The 23,325-nt window shown below is 41.9% G+C and overlaps 1 protein-coding gene across 1 annotated transcript in view; it reads right to left on the bottom strand.

Moving 5' to 3' along the window:
* Positions 1-3,277: 3,277 nt before the first annotated feature.
* Positions 3,278-23,325, bottom strand: part of KCNJ6 (potassium voltage-gated channel subfamily J member 6) — a 159,183-nt gene continuing 139,135 nt past the window's right edge. Inside the window, exon 4 of the mRNA XM_026856353.1 lies at positions 3,278-6,642. Within this exon, the coding sequence (XP_026712154.1) occupies positions 6,317-6,642 (326 nt within the window). The 3' untranslated portion in view covers positions 3,278-6,316. The remainder of the gene's footprint in view (positions 6,643-23,325) is intronic.

The following is a 23,325-nucleotide window of genomic DNA, read 5'->3' as shown; positions in this document are numbered from 1 at the left end:
TGTAAGATGTGCTGTGCACGTGAAGCAGATCAAACACTGTACGTTGCATTGCCATCCTTTCTGAACTAGAGCAGTGCCATCTCAAGCAGCACATCACACATGTATGGACATTTCAGTGAGAAATTTGGGTCTTCCTGGTCACAATGATGGGGAAGAGGCCAGAGAGTATGGCTGCAAGGATTTGCACTTGTGTGCCAGGCATCCTCCTTTCCTGACCTGGAAGAAGTCCAGAGGACTATAGTCCATCGGACTGCAAAAACATGTGGAGGAAAGTGTGGTGGGGTAACAGTTGTCCACCAGCTCTTCAAGTTTAAAACTTCCAGAAAAGTTAATGCAAGTGACTGCTTAAAATCATTTGAGGGAAAACAGCTCTGTGGCTTAGAAGAGTGGTTGATACAGACTTCAAAGCAAGCTGGTAGCAGGATGATGCCTGTAGCTTGCCCATGAGCTGCTGCTTTTGATTTAAAAAAAACGAGAAAAGTGGGGAGGGGTCTCCCCAGTCCTGCCCTCTGAAAAAAAAAAAACCAACCTCAAAGCAGCTGGTATTATTTGAAACTCTTAAGTTTTTATTCTGTGTGGATGACACACAAGTTAGGGAGTATGAGGGAAGAGCTGTGCTTTATACTTGTGAATTTACTTAGAATAGAAAACAGATTTCACACTTGAGATGGAATAGCAAGATATAAGGGTCTCTTTAGAATGCTATCTTTGGATACGATGTCTGTGTGCTCTCTGTGTGAAACTGTATTAGAGCATCAGTATACAGACAATAAATGGGAGAATGGCAAATGGCACAAATGCCATTTCACTGAAGTTGCCACTAGATTATAATTTCTGGAAAAAATGGAAATCGCTAGAAGTAAGCTTGAAATAATACATAAAATGAAACATGCCCTAGAATTTCTAACACCACTCCTCCCCTCCAAAATGCAAAATCCTAGAAGTTTAAAATTCACTCAGGAATCATAAAAGAGAATCATTTAATATGAATAATAAATAACAGCTTTCTGGTCTTGTCTTTAAGAATTATTTACAGCACAAAGCACAAATTTATGCCTGTTTTCCAAGCACGTGTTTCCAAACAGCATGTATGAGCTGAAGGAAGAAGAGTGGAAGAGAAGCCAACTTTTGTTCTTGTTTTATTAGGTCTGATTTATAGCCTAAAAAGTGTCTGAGGTAACATGGCTGTTAAGGAGGCTGCTACTCTGAAAAGCAAGGTATTTTGATGGACAGAGTACCATAATAGTAAAAAGTTTGTTTCACAATAAAAAGCTCTGGTGGTAGCTGCTAAGAAATACCCTACTCGAGGTGTCTGGCCCTCCCATTGCCGTATAGACAAATAAAGTTTTCATGTTGGGCCTCTAATTCACATCCACATTAAATAACTGGAGGAACTGGTATAGATTAACCACTTGCTTAAATTCAAGTCTGCAAAAGACAGGAGTCCCAGATACCCCTTCCACCCGCCGACGAGGGTTTCTGGGTGTAACGTTGTGCATCCTCTCAGCTGCATGCTGCTGTACCCGTCTGACAGCAAAGCTGAAGTGAGATAAAATGACTTGGCTTCCCTCCACCTCCACCTCCCGGCAAGGCTAGTCTGGTGGGCGGTGTTCAGAGCACACCAAACCCAGGCCCTGTGGGATTTGCCCTGCTAGGAGACATGGTAGCTAGTTGCATTCAGAAACATAAGTAAAGGCTGTGGTGCTGCATCTCTGCAAATAGCAGGTGACTGCTGGCCGTGCTGGCTCAGGAGGGGAGAAACCCAAGCACCGTGCCTTCCCCAGCCTGAGGTCTGCCATTTAGCCAGGGAGCACCCTGATCGACAGGTTGGAGGCTGTTATGGACCCAGGGGATGAGGAATTTTCCATTCATTAAAACCACAAGATTTTAATGGTTGGACTAGATGATCTTCGGGGTCTTTTCCAACCTAGATGATTCTGTGGTTCTGTGATTTTAAAGCTTCTTTGGGCTAGCAGGAGGATTCAGGAGCCAGTCAGCCCTTGGCATAGGGGCTGGGGTTCTGCCATATCTCTTATGGCAGGATTAGTTTCCTGGAGGAAGGGGGATGTATCTTTGAACCTCCTGGGCTGAAGAGAGCATTGAATCCAGGTCGTCCCTCTCCTAAGTAGCCCAATTCTGTGCAGCAAAATGAGAACTTCTGCCCTGTGGCTGAAAAGAGAAGAGGGATTTATTCCCTGGTTTTGAAAGGCCTATTTCCCCTCTTTAATTCCAGCAGAGGAACACAGGCAACCCCAGATGTGGGCATCTCCATGCACCAGGGTTAAATGCAGATACTGTCTTGACAGATGGTTTGAAGCTAACTTCAAGACTCTTCCTCTTGCATTTGCCAGCACCCTGTCCCACCTGTTTGGCAGCTGCCTGCTGGGGACCCTTCTCTGGCACGCCACCTCCTTCCTTTGCCTCGCAAGGGATGCGCAGAGCTCTGACTCAAGTCTGTGAAATCCTCTCTACCTGCATGCTCACAGCAAGGCTCTTTGTAGAAGCAGACGTTCAACTTTGATCACAGAAGTTAAATTTGTTGGGTTGGCTCACATCAATGCCAACAACTACGGTTTTGTATCACAAAGATCTAGATCATAACAGCTATACACTGCTAAGAGAGTGTTTGCTTTCTTTTTGATGCCTATTTTGAAATAACTTCTGACATTTATTTTAATCCTGGTAAGATGGTATTTATTGCTAAATAATGCCAGAGCTTCAAGTATCTGCTGAATGTCAAATTCTCACCCAATATAAATTGTGTTGCTCCATTAAAAGCAGTGTGTCTGTGTCTATTATCAACAACTGAAAGAGATTTGTAAGCTTGGGCAGGGGGGAAACAACTAGTGTGCTATTATAAAAAAATTAAAAAGGAAAAAAAGTAAGAAGGAGCCAGAGAGGTAACACTGCATGAAGTCTGTACAAAGCACCTCTGCAGCATTTCTGTTCACTGGCAGAAGGAATTGAGAGCTGCAGCAGATTAATGAGAGCTCACACTTATCTCTGTAAACTCTTTTGCTTCTGGAAATCACAAGATACTCTGAGAAAAAGACATCAAAATGTATTAGTGAAGTGTACAGAGATGCAATAAATCTTGATTAATTATGTAGTCAGTTATATTAAAATGTTGCATTATTGATGTTCCTTAAATGTGATTTGCCAAAATTATTCCCATAGGGCACTGATATTTCATAGTATATTGTTTAGGGTTAGGAGATGAAGTTCCCAAGTTAAGTTAATTACTGTTAATGAAAACACCACTCAGTATATACGGCTTGAAAATCCATTGTTAATTAACAGCATTCAGTTCTTAATTGTCTTTTTACCAGTTCAATCGAAATCATTGACACAAAATACATTGTTAAACTGCTTAATCAATCATTGTAGAAAAATAGAGGTGTTTGATAGGGACATTCTAGTACAAAGTTTATGTGAAGCTTCCCTGTTGAAAGCTTTGGAGGCTTCTATTTTTTTTAAGCTTATGTTACAAAAATGAGATTTCATAAACTTTACAGTCCTTACTACATTAATACCAAAGACAATAAAATACAGAGGGAGAGAGAGAAAGAGACGAACACACACACCTTAAGCTTTAAGTGCCCTATTCACAAAAATATAGCTTACACATGCGCATGCCCCAGTGGTGGAAAGTATTTTTTGCGCTAAAGGACACAAAAAAAAGGATTAATTAGGGCCCTGAGCTGCTGTTCTAATTAACGCAAACTTTTTTTAAACTGCAGCAATGAAGTATAGAGTGGCCCAGTAAATTACAAGAGCAAAAAGCAGGTTTATCCTCAGAGGAATGGTTAGCTTTCAGCTCGTGCACCTTTCGCTAGGACTAACACATGCGAGTGGCTCGTCACTACTGATGCTCTCCCCAGCTCCTTTGCTATAAGGCTTCGGTCTTCTAGGGGAGCTGTGGAGCCGCCCTTCCTTAAGAACTCTCAGTACTCCTCATGGGTCGCCTTATGGGTGGGTTGTGATGGATGAACTGGAGCACTTGGCAGCTGCTGATGCTGGGGCTTTGAAAGGTCTGTAGCAAAACGAGTGTTATTTCACAAAACTTAAGTGTAAGTAACTCTTACTGAATTGGCAGAATCAGCCATCCTGGGTGGAGGGAACAAAAATCCTTATTCTGCAGCATTCCTTACATCATGCCGCTCTGTGAAAGCCTTCTGGGGAAAACATTCAGAGCTGAAACAAAAAAGTCTCTTTCCATTCAGCCTGGTCTGCCAGTCCCTGGTGTGCAACCCTTTCCCCACACCCTACTCTGCCCACCTCAGCATGAAGCACAGCTAGAGGACCTGCAGAAACCCCACTGATGAGCCACATGCTGTGAAAATTAGCAAGGGGCAGTTGTTTCCACAAAAAAAAAAAAAAAAAAAAAATTAAAAAAAAATTGAAAATAAGTGTGAAATTAATGTGAAAGCTGTATCACAGTGCAAAATTTCCACCTGCCCACTAAGTTTCTCCTGAGGTTATTTTTTTTTCTCTTCTATTTTAAGGTAAATGTTTCTGTACAAAAATGCTTCAGATTCTCTTCAGTGTATTCTTCCTTTCTGGAGTAGGCAGGTATAAAAAGTCAAAATTAAGGCTGCAGCTTCTTCTTTGCTGACAGAAATGCTGCTCTTGATGGGCCTGAGTGAAAGCCCACCAAAAGCAACACAATCTCTTTTCAACAGGTAGTATTTTATGAACGCTGGGCCTGACTGAGCGATCCTTAGCACTGGGCGATGCTGCACCGTGTGAGCAGCCCCTTAGGGGGCATGTCTGGGAAACTGTCACCGTACACATCAGCTCCCCTGCTCGTGTGAGCGTTGTCGTGTGAGCTACGCAATTTATCACTGCCCCGTTAATTTTAAAGTTGTCAAGTTGGAATGCACAGGATTTACACTGATTTACAACAGCCAAGGAGCTAGCCTAAGGTGAAGAAAGTCATTAGGGAACCACTCCACTGAGCACGGGTGGCAGGAACCGTGTGTTTAGCTGAGAAACCCTGTTGGAGCATATATCCAGGGATGTCGCACCATCCGTGACTCTGCAGGAGTGGCCAAGCACTGGCTCTGTCAACAAATGAATTTCATTGATTATGGCTTCAGATGAAATTCAGCTGTTTCCTTCCCAGGTGAGCAGCTAAAATCTACTCTCTAAGGTGCAACGTTCGGTTTTCAATGGCTTGTACTGTTTGTGTAGCAAACTACTCCGCTGGAATCCTATGGTTTGGGTGGGGAGAAGGGAGAAGTTTCCCTAGATATTGCACATAAAGGATAATAGTCCCACATGAAACATGCTTGCTATGTTAAGAGTATACAGGAAATTCTGGTTTGCCATGAGTTTGCCACAGCCTAAATTTTAGGATGAACTGCCAAAAAAAATAACCAGGAATGGTTTGTCTTATTTGTAAACATTTTCACAGTATATCAGTAATTATGTTACAATTTGTCTGCCCTGCCCTCTCCCAGACTTATGGCTTTTTAGAGTCAGTAAAACGATCTGTTTGGCAAACAGTGAGGTACTCTAAATAGCTGCCAGTCTGGTACACTGAAGAAAATGTCATGCACTAGAAGAGCCACAGATATAGGGGAAAAAGTCAATGTTACAATCCAAATATTAGAAGAGAAATGCCTACTTGATGGGTAGTTAGTTTTTGCATCCCAATATTTCTAGAACTCTGTTTCTAAACCTACATTAATTACACATCTATGTACATTATTTAGAAGTTCTTTACTACAGTACTTTTGTACATGCGGTATTTATTACTAAATGTAAAGAGAAAGTAATTACATAAGGCATATGTACAGTATTGTGTTGGATTGCAGATCCCTCTGCTCACCTTCATCTTAAAGCTGCAAGGCCCATTTCATAGAGGCTTGTCGCTCAGTATGTGAAACTGTTCTGAAATAGGTAAAAACTGGAGACAAGGCCCATTACTTTGATGAACATTAATTAGTCTTGCCTTTTAAATCCCTTATGTATATATTTCCATTGTTTTGGGGTTTTTTTGTTGTTGATGTGAATAAACCTGTAGGTCTCAACTCAGAGAGGTGCCGAGGAAGCCAGCAGTCATTGCCAGGGTGAGGCTAGAGATTCCACCATCGGTAATGGGTATTGCAGCTTTAACCCATGCCTTTGCTTAGTCTGTGAATCTCTTGAGTTTAAATTGGGCAGGTAGATATTCTGCATCTTAAGTATTTATTTTCCTGGAATTAAGGATAATAAGGAAGAAAAAAAACGAAATGACATGTCCGAGAAAGAAAAGGGAGAAAAAAGAGACAAAGATCAAGGAGGTGGTTTGTCCCTTATGCCTCCAGTTGTTCTACACTTTGGATTCATTCTCCAAGTTTGCCACATCACCGTTTCTTTCGTTTTGGTCTTCTTGATTCTTTTCTTCCTCTTCTGTTTCCAGCTCAGCATGCTGGTCCAGCTTGCTAGAAACAGACCACGTCAGGGGCAGTTCTGCTCGGCTGGCCATTTCTGCCAGCTCTTTGGCACTGTAAACTGGTGTGTTGGTCTCGTATGTTTCATGAAAACTGTTGTAGTCAACTTCATAAAATCCATCCTCCAGAGTGAGGACAGGGGTGAAACGGTAACCCCACAGGATTTCACTCGTAATGTATGAACTTCGAGCTTGGCAGGTCATTCCTGTAACAGAGAAGGAAGAAGTGCTGTAATAAGGACCCTCTGCTTTCCTAAATTCTTAATTATTTGTTCATATAGGCAGAGAATTGTTTGTAAAAAGACATATGCCAGAAAAGAAATAGGTTTGTGACATCATATGAGGTTGAGCTTAGAAAGCAATTCTACAATGTGTAACCTATTTGATGCCCCTTCATTCTGTGCAGGTATATAACAAGTGGTGAGTCTGTGAACAAAGATTAACATTGCTTTATTAAATGCAGTTCTTATTCCTGTATTTCATCAACCAGTAACTCACCTGCTGCCGAGTCTCAGGTGGCTTATTGAAAGTGTACACGACTTGCATCGTGCCATCCTTTGGTTCCCGGGCATGTAACGAACCCACGCTGCCATATCCAACAGTTGCCCAGGCTAACTGATGAACTTACACAAAAACTTTTCTCTGCTGGCACTAGCCCCTGAGCCTGTGATCCACAGGTTGACTTGGTTCCCCTAAAGATTGGAGCCACCTTTTAGTTATGCTGCTTTGAGGTTTGGGCTGGTGGCCAATGCACAAACCTCAGCAAAACTCCTCAAGGACATTGTGATAATGTGTGGGTTGAATTGAGATAACAGAAACTAACTTCTTTGTTACCTTCCCTTCACAGCTCTGATGAACTTCACTCTGGGAGCTGCTATAGGGCAAAAAAAATCTCTAAGATACTATGTTTTGTTAAAAGGCGTGGAGAGAGGCAGCTGTTCCAAGCTCAAAGTGTGGTCCAGCATCCTCTGGGTGAAGAAACACCTGGCCATGGCAGAGACCTGTGACTTGGAGAACATGCCCCCTCTCAGACAACTCATGGAAGCCCTAGAATAAAACACGAATGCTGAGGAGTCTTAGGGAAAACACAGCTGATCAGGAAAACGGTCAGGAGAAGTGAATTTAGAAGGCAAAACCATGCTGCCAACAAAATGGGAGTACACAGAGAGAATGTGGTGGCTTTCCTTTAATTATTTGCACATTATTAGCTATGTATTACTAAGCAAAACTCAGCTGCATAGAGTATGTGGAATACTTAGTAAATAAAGTTACATAACCCCTGGACAAGCCTGCCACACATCAGTTATTTAGAAGGTAATCAAGCAATTAAAAAATGTTTGATTTTGAGGGCACACATGGCAGCCCGTAGAAATGCACATTGTTTCTCTGCACTGCTGGCATCATATAAAATCACATGGAGAGTCTTGGGAAGAGCAAATATTGGCAATTTAATGCCTCTGATCTTTTTCAGGGCTATGTAAACTGCTCCAGAAAATTCTGCCTTCATTCTATTCAGCCTCATCTCCAAGCTCAGATGGTTTGCTTCTGATGGGTAAAAATTGCTGTTTCTTGGTATCCTGTCTCTTTCACTTACAACATTATATTTACAAAGATGTTTACCACCAGTTACTGCACTGTGGTACTTCATCCCCTCTCCAGGGTTTCCCTCCACTTACTGCAGCGCCTCAGACCCTGGAGGGGAAAGCTTGAGTGTGAAAACTGCTCCACCATACCTATCTGCTACAGCCAGGCAGAAGCGGGAACTGCACCTCCACTCTGCTTACTGATCTTAATTTCTCTTTCCTAATGTCTGGCAGAAATACCCAAGCCTTTGTTTTTCTTGGTTTTGCAGGACAAGATGTCTCAAGTATGCACAAATGGAAATATAAAGATCTTGCCATTTTTCTGTTCATTTCACAGGTAGGAATGGCTGAAGGACATGAAATCATATGACAAAATCATCTCTCGAGACATTTCCTGTGCAATTTTTAGTCTAAAGGAGATCCTCTTTCTCACAAAATGGCAGAGGGAGAGGAACTTGTCAGCTCACAGAGCACTATACATTTGAGAAATGCACTTTTTGTGCAGCAGCTTCCTCAAAGGGTCATTTAGTTTTTTGTAGTGCTCTTCTGGGCAAACTCAGAAGCGTGAGTGCCATATTTGATAGGATCTCTGTGTCCTGGGAGGTAGACATCAGCCAGCCAGGGGCAGAGAGGACCAGCAGCAACCAGTGCTGTTGCGATGTCTCCCTGCTGCCTCAGGCACCCCTCTGGGCTGGTCTCCTACCAGCTCCTTTGGCTGCTCCTTGGTGGCATGCCGAGACCAGTGACCCCCGGATGGGTTTCCCCAAAGGAGCGTGTCGTTCCTAAGACTTGTGTGTTTCTAATCCTTTTCTTTACCTCTGAAATTTAACTTCGAAGTGAGTGGGAAATTTTGAGTTTTCATTACAAGGGCAATGAGATAAAAAGAAAAAAAAAAAAGGTCCCTTTGAAACAGTATTGCCTTCCTGTGCTCAGACCAAGTACTCAGCAATCCTGCTGCTTTGGATATGAAAAATTTGACTGGTGGGAAAGAGGAGGCTAATTTTCTGCATAAGTCAAGATGAATTATGTTAGAGTTACAACTCATTAAAAAAAAAGTCTCATCTGAAATTTTGACCCATCTCAGTTTTTAATTTAGTCTCCATTCAGCAGTGATTTAATACCTGTTTCTTTTCCACAGCTAGACGAAATACTTTCAGAGCTAGAATGAAAGAGTTAGGATTTGTCAAGTAAATTGAAATCAAGAAAAAGACTTTATCCTGCGAGGGACGTTGTGTACGAGAGGGACCTTATTATGCTCTCTAAAGGTTTGAGAAAGCTAACACAGAAAAAATTTGTAAGTGGATCACAAGGATTCCAGTTTAAAATGGGCCACATTTGTAGAGACCCTTGAAGTGATTGCCAGTGCGCCTGCGTGTCTCTGGAAGCAGAACAGAGAGATTTCTGCAGTTCTGCGTGGTGTGGCTTTACTAGCCTCTGCCTGTGCTGGCTCAGAGGTCCATCAGCTCTGCAGTCAGCAGGGATTCTGGACTGACTTTTCTGTATTTAAGCCCTTATCATGCATTATGGCCTAATTTACACGTTTCATTCTACTCCGTAGTTTTAATTGTCCTGTGAAAGGAAATGTGACTTTTATTATTCGTTGTTAAGTTCTGAACATGTTCTTAGTTGACAGGGAAGGCTGCATCTTGAGGGAGAGCGTTTTAGGCTTTAGGTTTCCAAGTATTGCATGATTTATTCAGTAACTGTGTGGTTTACATGTAGCCGTAGATCTCTTGCACAATGACTTTAAAAATGATTGTGGTTTGACATTTTGACTAGTGTCTCATTTTAATTGGATCCCTTCAGGGTAGATGAGAGCTGGGGAGCCTTTGGAGCTACTTAGCTCAGCATTAATTGGATTTTTTCAAAATAAGTCGGGAAATTAAGAGACCCAAATAATTCATTCTAAATTAATTAAAACTATAACTGGAAGGAATGGTCTATTTGAGAAGGAGCGTAGGAGCCCAATGAATACCTCGAGGCTGGACTCCCAGGCCCTGCTGTGGTGGGCATGGAGTGAAGCCAGGGTGGTGGGTGGGTGGTGGGGGGGAGCGTTGCTGCCGGGGGTGGCAGGGGACCATGGCTGCCGGGGATGGTGGAGGACTGTGGCTGCTGGGCTGGGCAGACACTTGCCCCTGCGTGTCCCCGTGCGGTGGCTCCCCAGCTCCCTGCACCATCTCTCCCCGCTGCCTGGCATGGGAGGATGGCAGTGGCAGGATTTGGTTACTCTGCAGTGGGCTTGCCCTTGCACCTGTTCACCTCACCACACACTGTATTTTAAATACATCATGGGCTGATGAGACCTCTGATGGTTGTCCCTAACTGCTGTCTCACTTAAACTCGAAGCATTTTTAATGAGTGGTAATGAGGCTTTGTAGATGTTGCAGCTCTCTGTTAGGTCTTAATGACCTAACGGTCTGTTTGTTTTATGTTTTCAGAGGCTAGGGAACCACGACCGAGTGTTGTGCAAATACTTGATTGCTGGGCAAGTTACCTAAATAGTAAAATTAATTGCCATCTTACTTCATTGTGGGGTTTTTATTGGGTTTAATGTTCAGATAGAGCTTTATGGGCTGTAACCAGCACCATAAGAGCTGCTACTTCTCTCTGAAAGGCACACACCACACCCCCCCCCCCCTTCCTGGGTCAGAACTCCGCAAGGCAAGTTGCAAGATGAATTTTGGCCTGTGTTATGTCAGGCGAGGCAAACTAAATTATGGGGATTGAGTGAAGGTGACTTTTTTTTTTTTCCCAGGCAGCCAAGCTAACGTGGCAACATTTTTATTGTTTTGTTTTCAAATGGGAACAGAAAAGGTCCTGCTGACAGTACTGGGTTTAGCTCATTGTTTCTGAAATCAACAATTAGTTACTGCTTTGGACAGCCCTGTTACCATACAACCAGTGTAATTAAAACTTTAATTTATCCTCTAAATGCTTGTTATTCCCATTCAACAGGTGAGGAGCTGAACTGCACAGAGACTTGAGCAATGCCACAGAGTGAAGAGTGGCTTGTGAGCAGCAGCCAGCGTCCAAGCCACTTTCTGCCTGCACTGAATTTGTCACACAGCTGGGCTCCCACTGCAAGGTACCTGGGCTGGGGTGGGGATGCTGTAGAGAGCTTGGTCACATCCGTGACATTATGTCCTATCTGCTTCAAGAAGTTGGGACCGTGCTCTGGTTCCTGATAACACGTGGGCTGTTCCTCTCCAGAGCACAGGCTGCAGTAGCTCCCTCTGCCTGGCTGGAAGCGTGGACACTATTTCAGTGTACCCCATCAGCAATTTTCCTTGCAGCTAGAATGAAAGGTTTTATCAAGCTTAATGTTTGCACCATGAAGTCTAAGAAAATGACAGAATAATTCCCCTAAGCTATTGCTGATATGTGGGTTAGGTTACAACCCCACCTTTGACTGATTAGAATTAAAACCAAAGTTGATGCCACCTCCATATTCATTACTCTTGAAAAGTTGTCCTGTGCGATTATTTTGAGGTTACAGTTTGTTCATACTGTCTAGTGCTATTTAGGCTTATGCTTTGCACTGCCTTACAGTGCTACAAGGGTTTGGTGCGGTGACCCAGAGTGACTTGATGCATTTCCTCACAGTGCACTTCATTTAAGATTTCATGGTAGCTTACACAGTAATATGTTGTGTCATGCACTCTTACCATATATTATTCCACTTTGTGATGGGAGCCATCATAAATAAAATGCTATTAAAAAGTCAGGGGGAAAAGGGTGCTTCAGAATCTTGGAATCAAATACATGTTTGGGCCAAAATGCAGTGATTTTTCATCTCTAGGTCAACCTACTGCAGGTTACACAGCAACAGACTCATTCAGCTTTTGTTTTACTTGAGGCGGTCTTCATTACAACAGAACCTTTTTATTTTTGAATTCCACACCTGTGATAAAAAAAGGACTGTAAATGAAACGAAGGGGGAAAGAATTATGGGCCATTACTGACTGCATTTTTTTGGCCAACGGCCACAATGTCCAGATGATTTTAAGGTTCAGCGATTTCCTGCTGGCACTTGGCAGAATGAGGGACACTTTCTGCTGCACAAAATTGAATGGGATATCCTGTAAGAACAACCCATTTTCAATCATCGCATGGGAAGTTTACTTCACAGTTCAGCCTGGAGTAAGACCTCAGCAGCAGAGGACTCAAGTGTGCACAGAAAGCAGTGGTGTCCCCGCTTCTGGTGTGAGTGGCATTTCACTCAGGTACAGGAGTACAGAATTTGGTCTGGGGGTCTCCAGCTGAGAGCTGTGATTTTTATGTGCATGTGAGATGCTTCAATTATATTGCTTTCACTTTATTCATAACATCCTCTGCTGAGGTATCACTGTAGAGGTTTTGGTCTACTTTGTCAAAAGGTTCATTTGTATCATAAGAACACCGAACTAAACATGTAGGAAATGCTCTGCTCCTTGAGATTAATTCCTATAGCCTCTGTGTCAGTGCTTGCAGTGAAACTATTTTGCTGTAGGAATTATGAAGGGGGAGGTGCTGACCTGTGGAGTTAGAGCTGACTTTTGCACTTCGCCTGGGGTAAGGGTGAGAAGGTGGGGGAACTTTACTTAAATATTCTGCATTAATATTGAGGTAATTAGATGAATAAGCACCTAATGTCTGAAACTCCACTATGGTTCTCAAAAAAGCTACAGTGACTTTCCAGGTTTGTATCTGAGCATTGCTCCTGTGTTTGTTAAGTATGACCAAGCAGCGTGCTACAAGGCAGAGAGATGGTCTCTGCCCAGATGACCTTTTGGTTGCAAATATATTTGGTGCAAGATTTGTCAGTCTGTTATTTTTAGATGTGAAGGAGAATGGGAAAGCAATGTGTGCTATTAAAAACAAGCAAAAGGCTAGGAGTCACGAACTCCTGATTGATACCTTGGTTCTCCTGCAGACATTGTGTGGGATTTGGCAAATTATCTAGCTTTGCTGGGCCTGTTTTATTGGTGCCACAAGGGACATGCTGAGATTTAAAGGCAGTAGAGGTGCTTGCAGTATATTCTCTTCTTCATCTAGACTTTCACTGTCAAATTTGTACTAAACAATTCTCCCTGGTGTGAAAATGATTGCCTCAATAAAGAACAGATTTAGAATAAAATTTCTATAGTGCCACCAAGTTATTGTCAGAAACATTTCATATTAGTTAATTTGTTCTTTTTAATCAAGCTTAAAAAAAAGAAAAAAAGAAAAAAGTCACGTTGTACCCTGAATTTGACACTTTTTGAAAAGCCCAAAGCATCAGATGGAAAATGTTGCAAATACCACGCTGTTGTAAGATATTGTTCCCCTCCTTTTTGTATTTGTGTACATCTGACAAGGAATCAGAGGGGTTTTTTTTTTCATTTTTGAGTCAAAAAAATTAAGTATGTATAACCTCTCATTCAGAGCTAGCAATGGGAAATTCCCAGGGGTTCTAATAACTTGATTCAGAACACACCTGGAAATTGGATACTTATCCTGAGCAGTGTCTAAAGCTCTTGAAAGGAGTAAGAACTGGAAGGGTGCCAGTGAGCATTTCAATGTATCCGTGTTTCAGCATGCCTGGGAATCTGTGCACAACAGGCTTGTGTGGTGGGCTATGAAAGGTGTGTGTGTCCTCCCCACGTCCCAGCCACATGGCAGCATGGTCCCTCGTGGCTCTGGTGCAGAGACTGAAGAGAGGGGGTTGTGTGTGAGTGGGAGAGGAAGGGAGGGGGGAAAGATGTTTTCTCCTATAAGAACATAAGGAATTAACTTTAATTGTCTTTTTGTTTGTTTGTTTGTTTTCTTTTACCTTTTTAAACGTTAAAACATGTTTAATGTTTTGTTCCTGTAAATGATTTGAGCAATTTGGTATTTCTATTTTCACATTTCTTACTTAATCAGACCAAGAAGCTGATCACTATATTTTAAATTTTATGGCTGCTATCTAATGCTATCTGTGAATTCCCATCAGAGGTCTTTGTGGTAGTGGCTGTTTTTGTCTCACAGCTGATGATGGGACCAGGGACAAGCCCCACATCAGAAAATGCGAATTACCATGAAGTGGGCTGGAGTGGCTGGCCTGACCATGACCAACGGTAATAAAATCACATGCCCCGTGGAAGAAAGCATATATTATTAGGTCACATTTGCACAAGAGGTGACTTTGCATAGGAAATTGAGCTGGTAGGAAGCCATAGTTTCAAATCAGTGGGACTTTCTGACACTTCAAAATCTATTTCTTGCTAAACAAGATGAAAACATATAACAAGTATAAAATATGGAATTGATATTAAGTGAAATTCTACATAAAGTCTAACTTGGATCAGTCAAAGCATTCTGTTTTCATTCTGACTTCTTCAAAAGTGGTATATTGTATAATGCAGCATCTAAATTAGAAAAAGATGGCCATGTTTTAGTCTTGGTTTTCAAAATATTAAAAAAAAACCGCACATTTTTTTTCCCCAGTATGAGATTTTAATGTCAGTGAAATTATATTTTCTGAAGGAAAAATGCCGAGTTAGAAATGTTTGATTTAATTGGTTAATATTTCTCCTATCAGGAACTAAATATATTTAATTCCCTGAGTATTTTGTATCTGATTTTTGCTTTCTAATGGCATGTGGCTTAGGCTGAGAAATGGTACATGCATAAGGCAGAAAAGCTTCTCTGATACAATCTCAAATGCACTGCTACTTTTAGGTAACAGTACCACATAAATTTTCAATAAACAGCTTCTCAGAGAGATGGTGCAATAACTATTCAGCCAATATTTAACCTTCATTTAGCCTTATATTCAGGCCATGCCCAGCAAATCAAGCTGCCTGATGTGTATGAATTTTAATCATTTTTTTCAGCTGTGCTTTTTCAAATGGATGATGATTACATTTTTCTGTCAACTAAATCTGTGAAATTTAATATATCAGATAACGCAGTGTCTGACCAGAGAGAGAAGCTTGTTCCAGAATTGGCACTTGCATTCCTTGGAAACGGGAAACTCAATTCAGTGGAGCTGGAACATGAAGTACCAGAATTTTGTACCCTACACTGTGTTTGACTGTTGGGATACATTTATAGATTTGGTGGTTTCTCAGACATTGAATCAGCACCACACAAGTTCTTTATTTCTCCTAGCAGGTACCCACCACAGGAGGATCTAGGTGAATTTTGTTTAAAAGAAGCTGCAGCACACAGTTGTATCTATGGTGGCTCTGCTTTCAAAATGCAAATCCTGAGTAAGCAGAAGACCTGTCCTGACCTTTTAAAAATACATTGCTATTAATCTGCAAGCTTCCTGCTGCATTCTGGCCCACAGACGGGATGCTCTCCTCCAGCGTGGTGTGCAGGCAGCCTGTTCTGCAATTACTTAACAAACACCTGGAGCAGACAGCAAAGGCACCAGGGTCCAGCTGGGCTGCCTGCTGCTGCCTCACCAGAGAAGGGTCTTGGCAGGATTTTTCACAAAGCAGAGCAACTTGACCCACCAGAGCAGAGCATGGAGCAGAGAGGATCCTAGGTGGCAGGGGCTGTGGAGAAGACCCCTGGCAGTATGTTAAGGCTAATAGTCCTCTTTATGGTTTTGGACCTATCCAGTTGTCTTGCTTCTGTAACGGAGAGGATGACCAGTCAGCAAGAATCACAGCCTCTGCCTGAGTTCCTGTTGGCTTCCTATTTCTTTTCCACAGTCATAAGCAACATCTTTAATTCTTATTCCAGAGAATCTCAGGAAATACATAATTCACACAAATATTCCAGTTTAGTTACCTTGGCATTTGACAGCACTTTGAGCTCAGTCTGTTTTATGGTCTCTCTCCAGTCAGTAGATTCACTGCTGCTGGGGAAAAACATGTCATAAAAGCCTCAGGAGAGGAGAGGACAGGGGGACACCCAGCTGCACACCAGTGTGCAGCCATGCTGTGCCATAGCTGGCCTCCTGCAGCATGATCTCAGGCTGAGAGAAGCCAAAAGGAGTCCCTTTCCTCCTGGGGCTCTGAGTCCCCTGCCCTTTCCCTCACCTTTTATGAAGGGGTGGAAGGCCACAGAAAAATATAGTTTTGGATAAAAGAAGGGTGGAGAAGGAGATGCTTGAGCTGCTGCATTACTCATCCTGGGGAAGAAAGCAGTAGAACACCTCCTGTTCTTCTCTGTTCTGCATAAACCCAAAGGTTAAATGACATCAGCACCTCAGAAGCAGGTTCTTGTCTCTACACTCATTGCTGGGGAGACAAAGATAGGAATGGGGTAGATATAAATCCTAAGTAGGAAATGAAGAAAAGAAAAATGCATCCTCTAACACTTCTAAATTTTACAGTTTGCTAAAACCCTGTCTTTTTGAAAACTCCAGCTTTGATGTGCAGTTTGGATGGGAACTGCTTCTTCCCCAAAACATTCAGGCTGACACCACAAGATGTAATTGCTAAGACACGCCTGCAGCAAGCCTCCCAGGGTAATGCCCACGGATGGCATTAGTAGAGCTGGATGCTCTGCAGGTTGCCTGCTCAGCCGCTGAGAACATAGACCTTAAATGCATTTGGACTTGGAAAGGGGTAGAAGCATTGTTTATGTGAGAGCTCTTCCAAGATGGCCAATCTTTTCTGGAAAAATACAGCTGACTGCTGTACTGGCTCTATGCTACGTAATGTATAGCAGATGCAACCCTCTGGAGGAACATGCATTTAGCACACAGTAGTAAACAGGACTGAGACTAGAACAAGGCATGTTTGGGCACTGCTGAAATCCCACATTAGCATTAATGCCAAGGGATGGCTGGGAGAAAAAACCCTTGAGTTGGAATGACGCTTGCTGTGAAAGAAGCATTTTCTGTAACAGCTTGTAGCTGCTGCACACTTGTGCTGTCATGACTGTGAGGTAAACATTTAATTAAAATATACATGTGATCTATTTCAGCTCTTGCTGTGTGGACCTCTTAAACACGTAATTTGAGTCTGCATGTTTGGATGGCTTTTGTTTCTCTTCTTAAAATGCTACTTACAAAGAGAACAGAACATCCAAGGTTAGCTCTATTCTGAACTTTACTGACATAGAGCTTTTTATAAAAATGTCACATTTTACTGTGGAAATGTTTGTGAACCCAGGATTAAAGACAAAACAGTGTGAACACGCAGCTTGGCATGCTGTAAAATTCAGGAAATAAGGAAGATCACTAGCTTTTTGACAACAAAATCTGTGAATCACCCACAAAGTATTCTGGTGGTTGTTTCTAGGTTTGTGGCTAATGGCATTGCTGAAGCGGTTTAGCTGTTATGAAATTGGAGGAGGAGATGAGAGTTCAGGGTAAAGCACTTGTTTCTGCCAGGCAGATGTTGGTGAGAAGTGATGTTTGGAAAGGCAACACAAATCAAAAGAAATTACGTTCTATCCAAAATCACTTAGCTTTTTGGTAAGCAACAAAACATTTCAGTGGCGTTGTCTGGGCAGTTTCATAATGGTGCATCTTTTTAGGTGGGCTGGAAAACAAGCTAAATGTGGGTACGTGGTACTTGCTTTTAGAAGAGACAACTTGAAGAAATCAGTTTTTCTAAAGATATCTTAGTTTCAGAGATTATATTTTTGATTTATATTTCACTTGAAAGAGTACTGAGAGGACTGGTGTAGAAGGTGCTCCATGGTTTCCAGAAGAAAGCTCTAAATTCTGACGGCATCGCTGAAACTGTCATAGCTACCATTAGAGAAGGCCAGCTGTTAGCACACGTCAGCCTATAAAAAACAGCTGCACATGGGGAGGTGTGAGAGCTGGCCCAGTCCACCTCTGTAGCACTGGCTAATAACAGCATAGCTGCTTTCTGGTTCTCTAATCAAGCAAACAAGCAACCAGCTCTTTCTCTGGGACAAAGCTCAGCTCCTTGAAGGTGTTGCCCTTTGCTGATGGTGGCTGGATCTATGCTTAATCCATCTGGCAGGTCCCCTCTCTTCTCTCCGTTGGTTTAAGCATGGACCTGCCTGTAGCCCTGATCCAGGCAGTATAACCCTTGGCAGGTGGGGAAATTTTGCTCAGATACTTTGAAGAATGTCCCTGGTTTTATGAGACTTCAGTGTAAGAGCTGAAGGGACCCAGTGCTGCAGTCCTCTCTGGAAGACCCCCACACTGTACATGGCCCAGAGTAACTTACCTGCTCTGGGAGGAGGAGGAAGAATATTTAGGCTAGTTTTGTTAGTGTTTCAAATGATGGGTTTGGACAGTAGACCTTATACACTTTCATTTTCTTACTGGGAGAGAATTTAAGCAACCAAACATTTGTTCATGCTATTATTTAGTGTGATTGATCAAATATAAAAATCTTTTTAAAGGAAACTGTTAAACACACTAAGATTAAAAATTAATCTGTCATACAATAATCTCTAATTAACATTTAAATTAGGTTTATTGATCCAGCTATTGTTATCTTTATCATAACAAAAGAATCAGTCAATCCCAGGCTTCATGCAGCTCTGATTTTTGATAAACTTTTGCAGGCCTTCTAGCAGTTATGCAAAGAAAATAATCTGTGCTGTTAAAATCCTCCCACTGAATAGCAAGTGGGTTTTGATATTCTTTTTTTTTTTTTTTAGTTCATAAGAGAGACTTACGAAATTGATGCTTTCAGGTTAATAATATTGTCTATCTATCAACTTTAGCAGCATATTTTTGAAATGCAGGACTGAGCAAAAACTGTCTGACTCAGGAAATGAGCTGCAAAATCCCTCATTTCTGTAACATTATTTAATATTCAAGTTAAGTCAAAATTTGTATCCATTTTTTAGCTGCTTGGCATCCTGTCTGATAAAAGGTGCTATTAATATACCTGCTAGTAGATCAATGACCATTTTAGAAAAATTAATACTTCGCTTGCTTTTAATTGACTTTGGTTTTATTTGAAGTGGTGAGAAAGAAGCTGATTCTGATCTTTAATTACTGCCTAGCATTTAGCAATGAGTCCAATAAAGGAGAACAGCAGCAGTAGAGTTGAGGTTTTAGGAAGCTTCAGTACTACTCTCCTGATATTTCTATTCTGGGAAAAAAATAGGAACAACACACTTCAAGCTGTAGCCTTTTCAATCTAGCAATTTTCTCAATGCCTGAATTCATATAAAAGGAAAAAAAAAAAAAGAAGAAATAAACCAGAAAAAAAGTTATTTTGCTCTATTTCTTGTTCGTGTGTTGTGAATATTTAAACTGCTGGGAGGAACACAGACAAATCAGTCCATGAGAATATGTGTCTAATTTTGCCATGAACTTTTCCAAATGGTGACAGAGCAGAGAAATTCTAAATTTCTTTGACATGTATACCTCATTTGTGGAAGCAACAGAGTCATTAGGAATTTTTAGCACCCCAAATTTCCCCTTAGTTTAACAATATTTATCTCAGCTGGTGAGAAAAATTAGTTGTTTTAGTAAGGAAAAAATAATGAACTTGAGAAGTGGTTATGTATGGGGAAAACTATCTGAGGAAGCAAGAAGAAGAGGGTGCTCATGCTCAAAATTGCACAGCTCCCAGAGGAGAGGTACCTAAGATAGTGCAGAAGAGTCCAAAACAAAGTGACTGGGCTTTTGAAGCAAGAAGCACCTCGTATAGAAGGCTGCATAATGTCTGTGTCTCTTGAGTAATTCATTTCTTGTTCAACGCTGAGGATGGGCTTGGTGTTCAGCAAAGATGCTAATTTCTCCTGGTACACAAAGCACCTGTTTGGCAAAGGAGTGTTTGTCTCAGGGTGTTGTGGTGCTGGATGAAAGCAGGTTGGGTACAGAGGGCATGATGAACAAGCTGTTCCTATGCTCCCTGGCCATGAGAACTCGAGTGTTTTCAGCTTTACCACTGTGGGTTGTTTCATTCCTCTGTATCAGTCATGAGGTGGCACTCTTCTACCAGAAGAGATAGCTTACAAAGATTGTGAAGCATGCAGATATCTAAACTAAGATAAAAGAAGCAACGCCTGGAAAATATTCTTGAGAGATTATTGCAAAAGTTACTTTTGAAATGTCTGAGCAGGCAGGCAGATGAGACACCACCAGGATGCTGTGTGTTTGTGCAGGAATGTAGTATTTGAAGGAGATACCTTGCTGAACTCTCTTCGAGCTAGAGGCTAGTATCTTGATTTTCTTCTGACTCCCATACAGATTTGAGGCATTTCTGTACACCAGCTGCAGACTATATTCTTCTTCATGACAAGCACAATTACACAGTCTCTTTCTTGCAGCTTTTATTACTGCTGCCAGACCACTGCTAATTTGGAGTACTTCATTGATATATGCTTTGTACAATGACCACTTGGCTAAAACTGGACATCTTTCACTCTGATGGCATCCTGCCTCTCAGAAAGTAAAATAGACTAGGCTCCCAGTTTGAGAGCTAAACAAGGGAAAAAATAAACCCCGACATTTCTGGCTAAAGAGACCAGTCTCTAACATTGCATGCAAGTGTTTAATGTGAGTTTTTTAAAAAAATGTATGCCATAGCACATGGAAAGCACAGCACCAGATTCTAGTCTCAGTCAGCAGCAGTTCAAACCAGCAACATCTTCTGTCAGGATATAGCTATTCCAGACTGTGGACCTGACTCAGATCTCCACAGTTTTACACCTCCATGGGATCCTTGCTAAGTCCCAAGCAATCTAGCAGATGTCTGCTCGTGAGGCAGCATCCCCTGGCTCCTGCTGTGTTCCTAAGGCATGCTTAACCTCCAGGATGGGAGTGAGAAATAAAACTTGGCACATTTCTCTTTGAAAGATTGCTGACCCTTTCTTCATGCCTGCAGTGAGCCAGGCTTGGGCAGTAGGGGAGCTCAGGGATGGCTTTAAAGCTAGTTTTGCTTCTTTCAAACAGTGTAAATCACAATGCCTGGGAGGAATAATGCAAGAGTTTGGAGATGAGGCAAGCTGATGAAGGGGATATGAGTTTGGGAGGAGTTCAAGAAGGCACTGGAAGAGTGCTGAATCCAATCAGCTCTGTGCTATGCAGTGAGTCCTTCTCTCTCCTCCCACCATGATAAAGGTTTTCCCTGGTTGCCAAATGAAATACTCTGGCACTGCCTTCACTTTGTACTTACTTCAGGCAGAGCTTTTTTTTAACCAGAGAGATAAAAGAAGCAAAACTCAGCAGAAGGCACTTCATTATCTAACCAAAACTGGGAAGTGCTCCTGGGATAGGTGACAGATCTATAGGGCCACTTTGGCTTCTTCCCTGTGCTTCTCAAAGCACAGCTGAGGATCTGGACCCTGATGTGAGTAAGTGTTCATCACGCCCCCCAAGGCCAAACTCCTGCCTGGCTAATCTGAGATCAGCATGGGCAGAGCTGTTTTGAAAAATGAAGACTCTTTCTTCTTTTCAATCACATGTTTCTAAAGAGAAAAGGGAGAAAAAACCTGCAGTCTCTTATTCCCAGCATGGATGTGAGTACTGGAAGTGAATTGAAAAACGTAGCTGCACCCCAAAAACCCCAAACTCAGACATTACACATTGCTTTAAGGAGCAACTACAGAGCTGGCACATGCTTGGTCCTAGGTGCATAAAGCTGCTAGTCAGTTGGTGCAACCGGGATTATTTTCTTCTTGTGTTTCCTATCAATTTTTAAATTACATTTTGTTCTGATTTTGCTGGAAATGGAGGTCAATACAAAACAATGCAGGGGCAGAATGTATTATGCCAACAAGTTTGCATCAGAATCCAGAAGCCCAGCAAGGAACAAATTACTGAGGCTCAGAAAGGATAGTACTAGTAATATTTGGCTCTTCTTTCCCATGACCTTTTATCTGAAAGTCTCAAAGGAAGGGAAATAATATTATTTTTGGGTTTTGGATGGGGAAATTGAGGCAGAGAATAGTGACTTGCTCTAAAGCCTCATAGAAGGTGTATAACAAAGGCTACTGTGGTGAGGATAGGTACATTTTGACTGTCATTTAAGGGCATGCTGGCTATCTGCTGTCCTTTGATGTGAGTCAGGAGGATTTTTTGGCTTAAAGCACTGTTTTCATGGAGAGCTAATGTTTTGGACCAGCATTTTTTTCAGATCTTGTTGTTTCAACAAAAGGCAAGCTGCTGCTCATTACCAGGGTCTCAGCAGAACTCAGAATCTTTCCTAAGACCATTTCTCTCCTTTCCGTTAAGCAGAGCAGGGTATGGATGAGCTTGTTTTGGGAACAGAAGGCAGATGAGATGAATCACGTCATGGAATGTGAATGTGTCTTCCTGGAGTCACAATTGCGCTTCCTCAGCCTTTTCCTGTTCTCTGTGCGGTGCAGCTCTCCCCTTCTTTTAATTATGATTGAAAAATTTCTACTATCAGAATAATGGAGATTTTGCCTGTGGGTGCCGTGGTGACATGTGGTCACATGCATCCACACACATACAGATATAGAGAGATGCAGAGAGATACCGAGGTGAGTGATTTTGTGGTTCGCCTATATCCAAAATAGCAAATCCTTGATGCGTGAGCCTTGGAAATCCTTAGTCCCTTCAAATTCTTAATGAGATAGGTTGATTATCATCAAATTAAAATTACTTCTGTCGTACGAGAGGAGGAGAAGAGAATTTAACTGTCAGCAGTGAGAAGACAATTAACAGACTTTAGAGAGGCACTGAGACAGTTAAGATGTTACAAGAAAATAACTGGTAAATGATGGATAGATCAGGCTATTATAAACATATGGTGAAACTGAGCAGCAAATCACCACAAAATACTGTGGTATGATGGGATTAAATCAGCCAACACAATGAGTGAAGCTCTGTTACACCATCATAGTGCAGAAATGTTTGCATTTTACATGTTTGGGAAAGTTTAATGGCATTTCCTCCCTCTCCCTGCCTCCAAAACCCATTTGTAGTGCAGAAAGCTTCACTTGATTTCTAATTTGGGAAAATGCTATACCAAACCTCATAATTCTTTTTCTGCACAGTTTACCAGGGTAGTATTACACATTTTGGCTCCAAGAAAGCCCTGTAACAAATGATAGCTGTTTCAGCCTGTTGGCAGTATACGGTCCAGCCATCAGTCTTGTAAATGTTCCCATAACCATTGAAAAGTTAAAATAATTTGGAACTGTGGCTTAACACATTATTAATCACAGAGCAAAGGGTTTGATCTGATTTCACCAGGCATACTAATGTAAAAATACCTATGATCCTCTCAGATGCAAACACAGGGCTAAAAGCACAGCTAAACATATGCTGCTCCCATGACTGAATACAGGCTTCAAGCTCAGTATTTCAGGGAGCATTCCTCAAAGTTTGGCCAAGTATGAAGGCTTTCATTTAATAAATCCTTTTGTGAACTTGGCCAGGTTGTTTGTGTGTCAATGTGTGTGTATGTGTCTGTTAGTGAAGCAGCTGATTAA

This window comes from Athene cunicularia (assembly GCF_003259725.1).
Source record: "Athene cunicularia isolate RWA chromosome 1 unlocalized genomic scaffold, athCun1 chr1_part1, whole genome shotgun sequence".
Taxonomy (NCBI): domain Eukaryota; kingdom Metazoa; phylum Chordata; class Aves; order Strigiformes; family Strigidae; genus Athene; species Athene cunicularia.
Note: the sequence above shows the minus strand (reverse complement) of the source record. Positions and strands in the feature narration are given on the sequence as shown.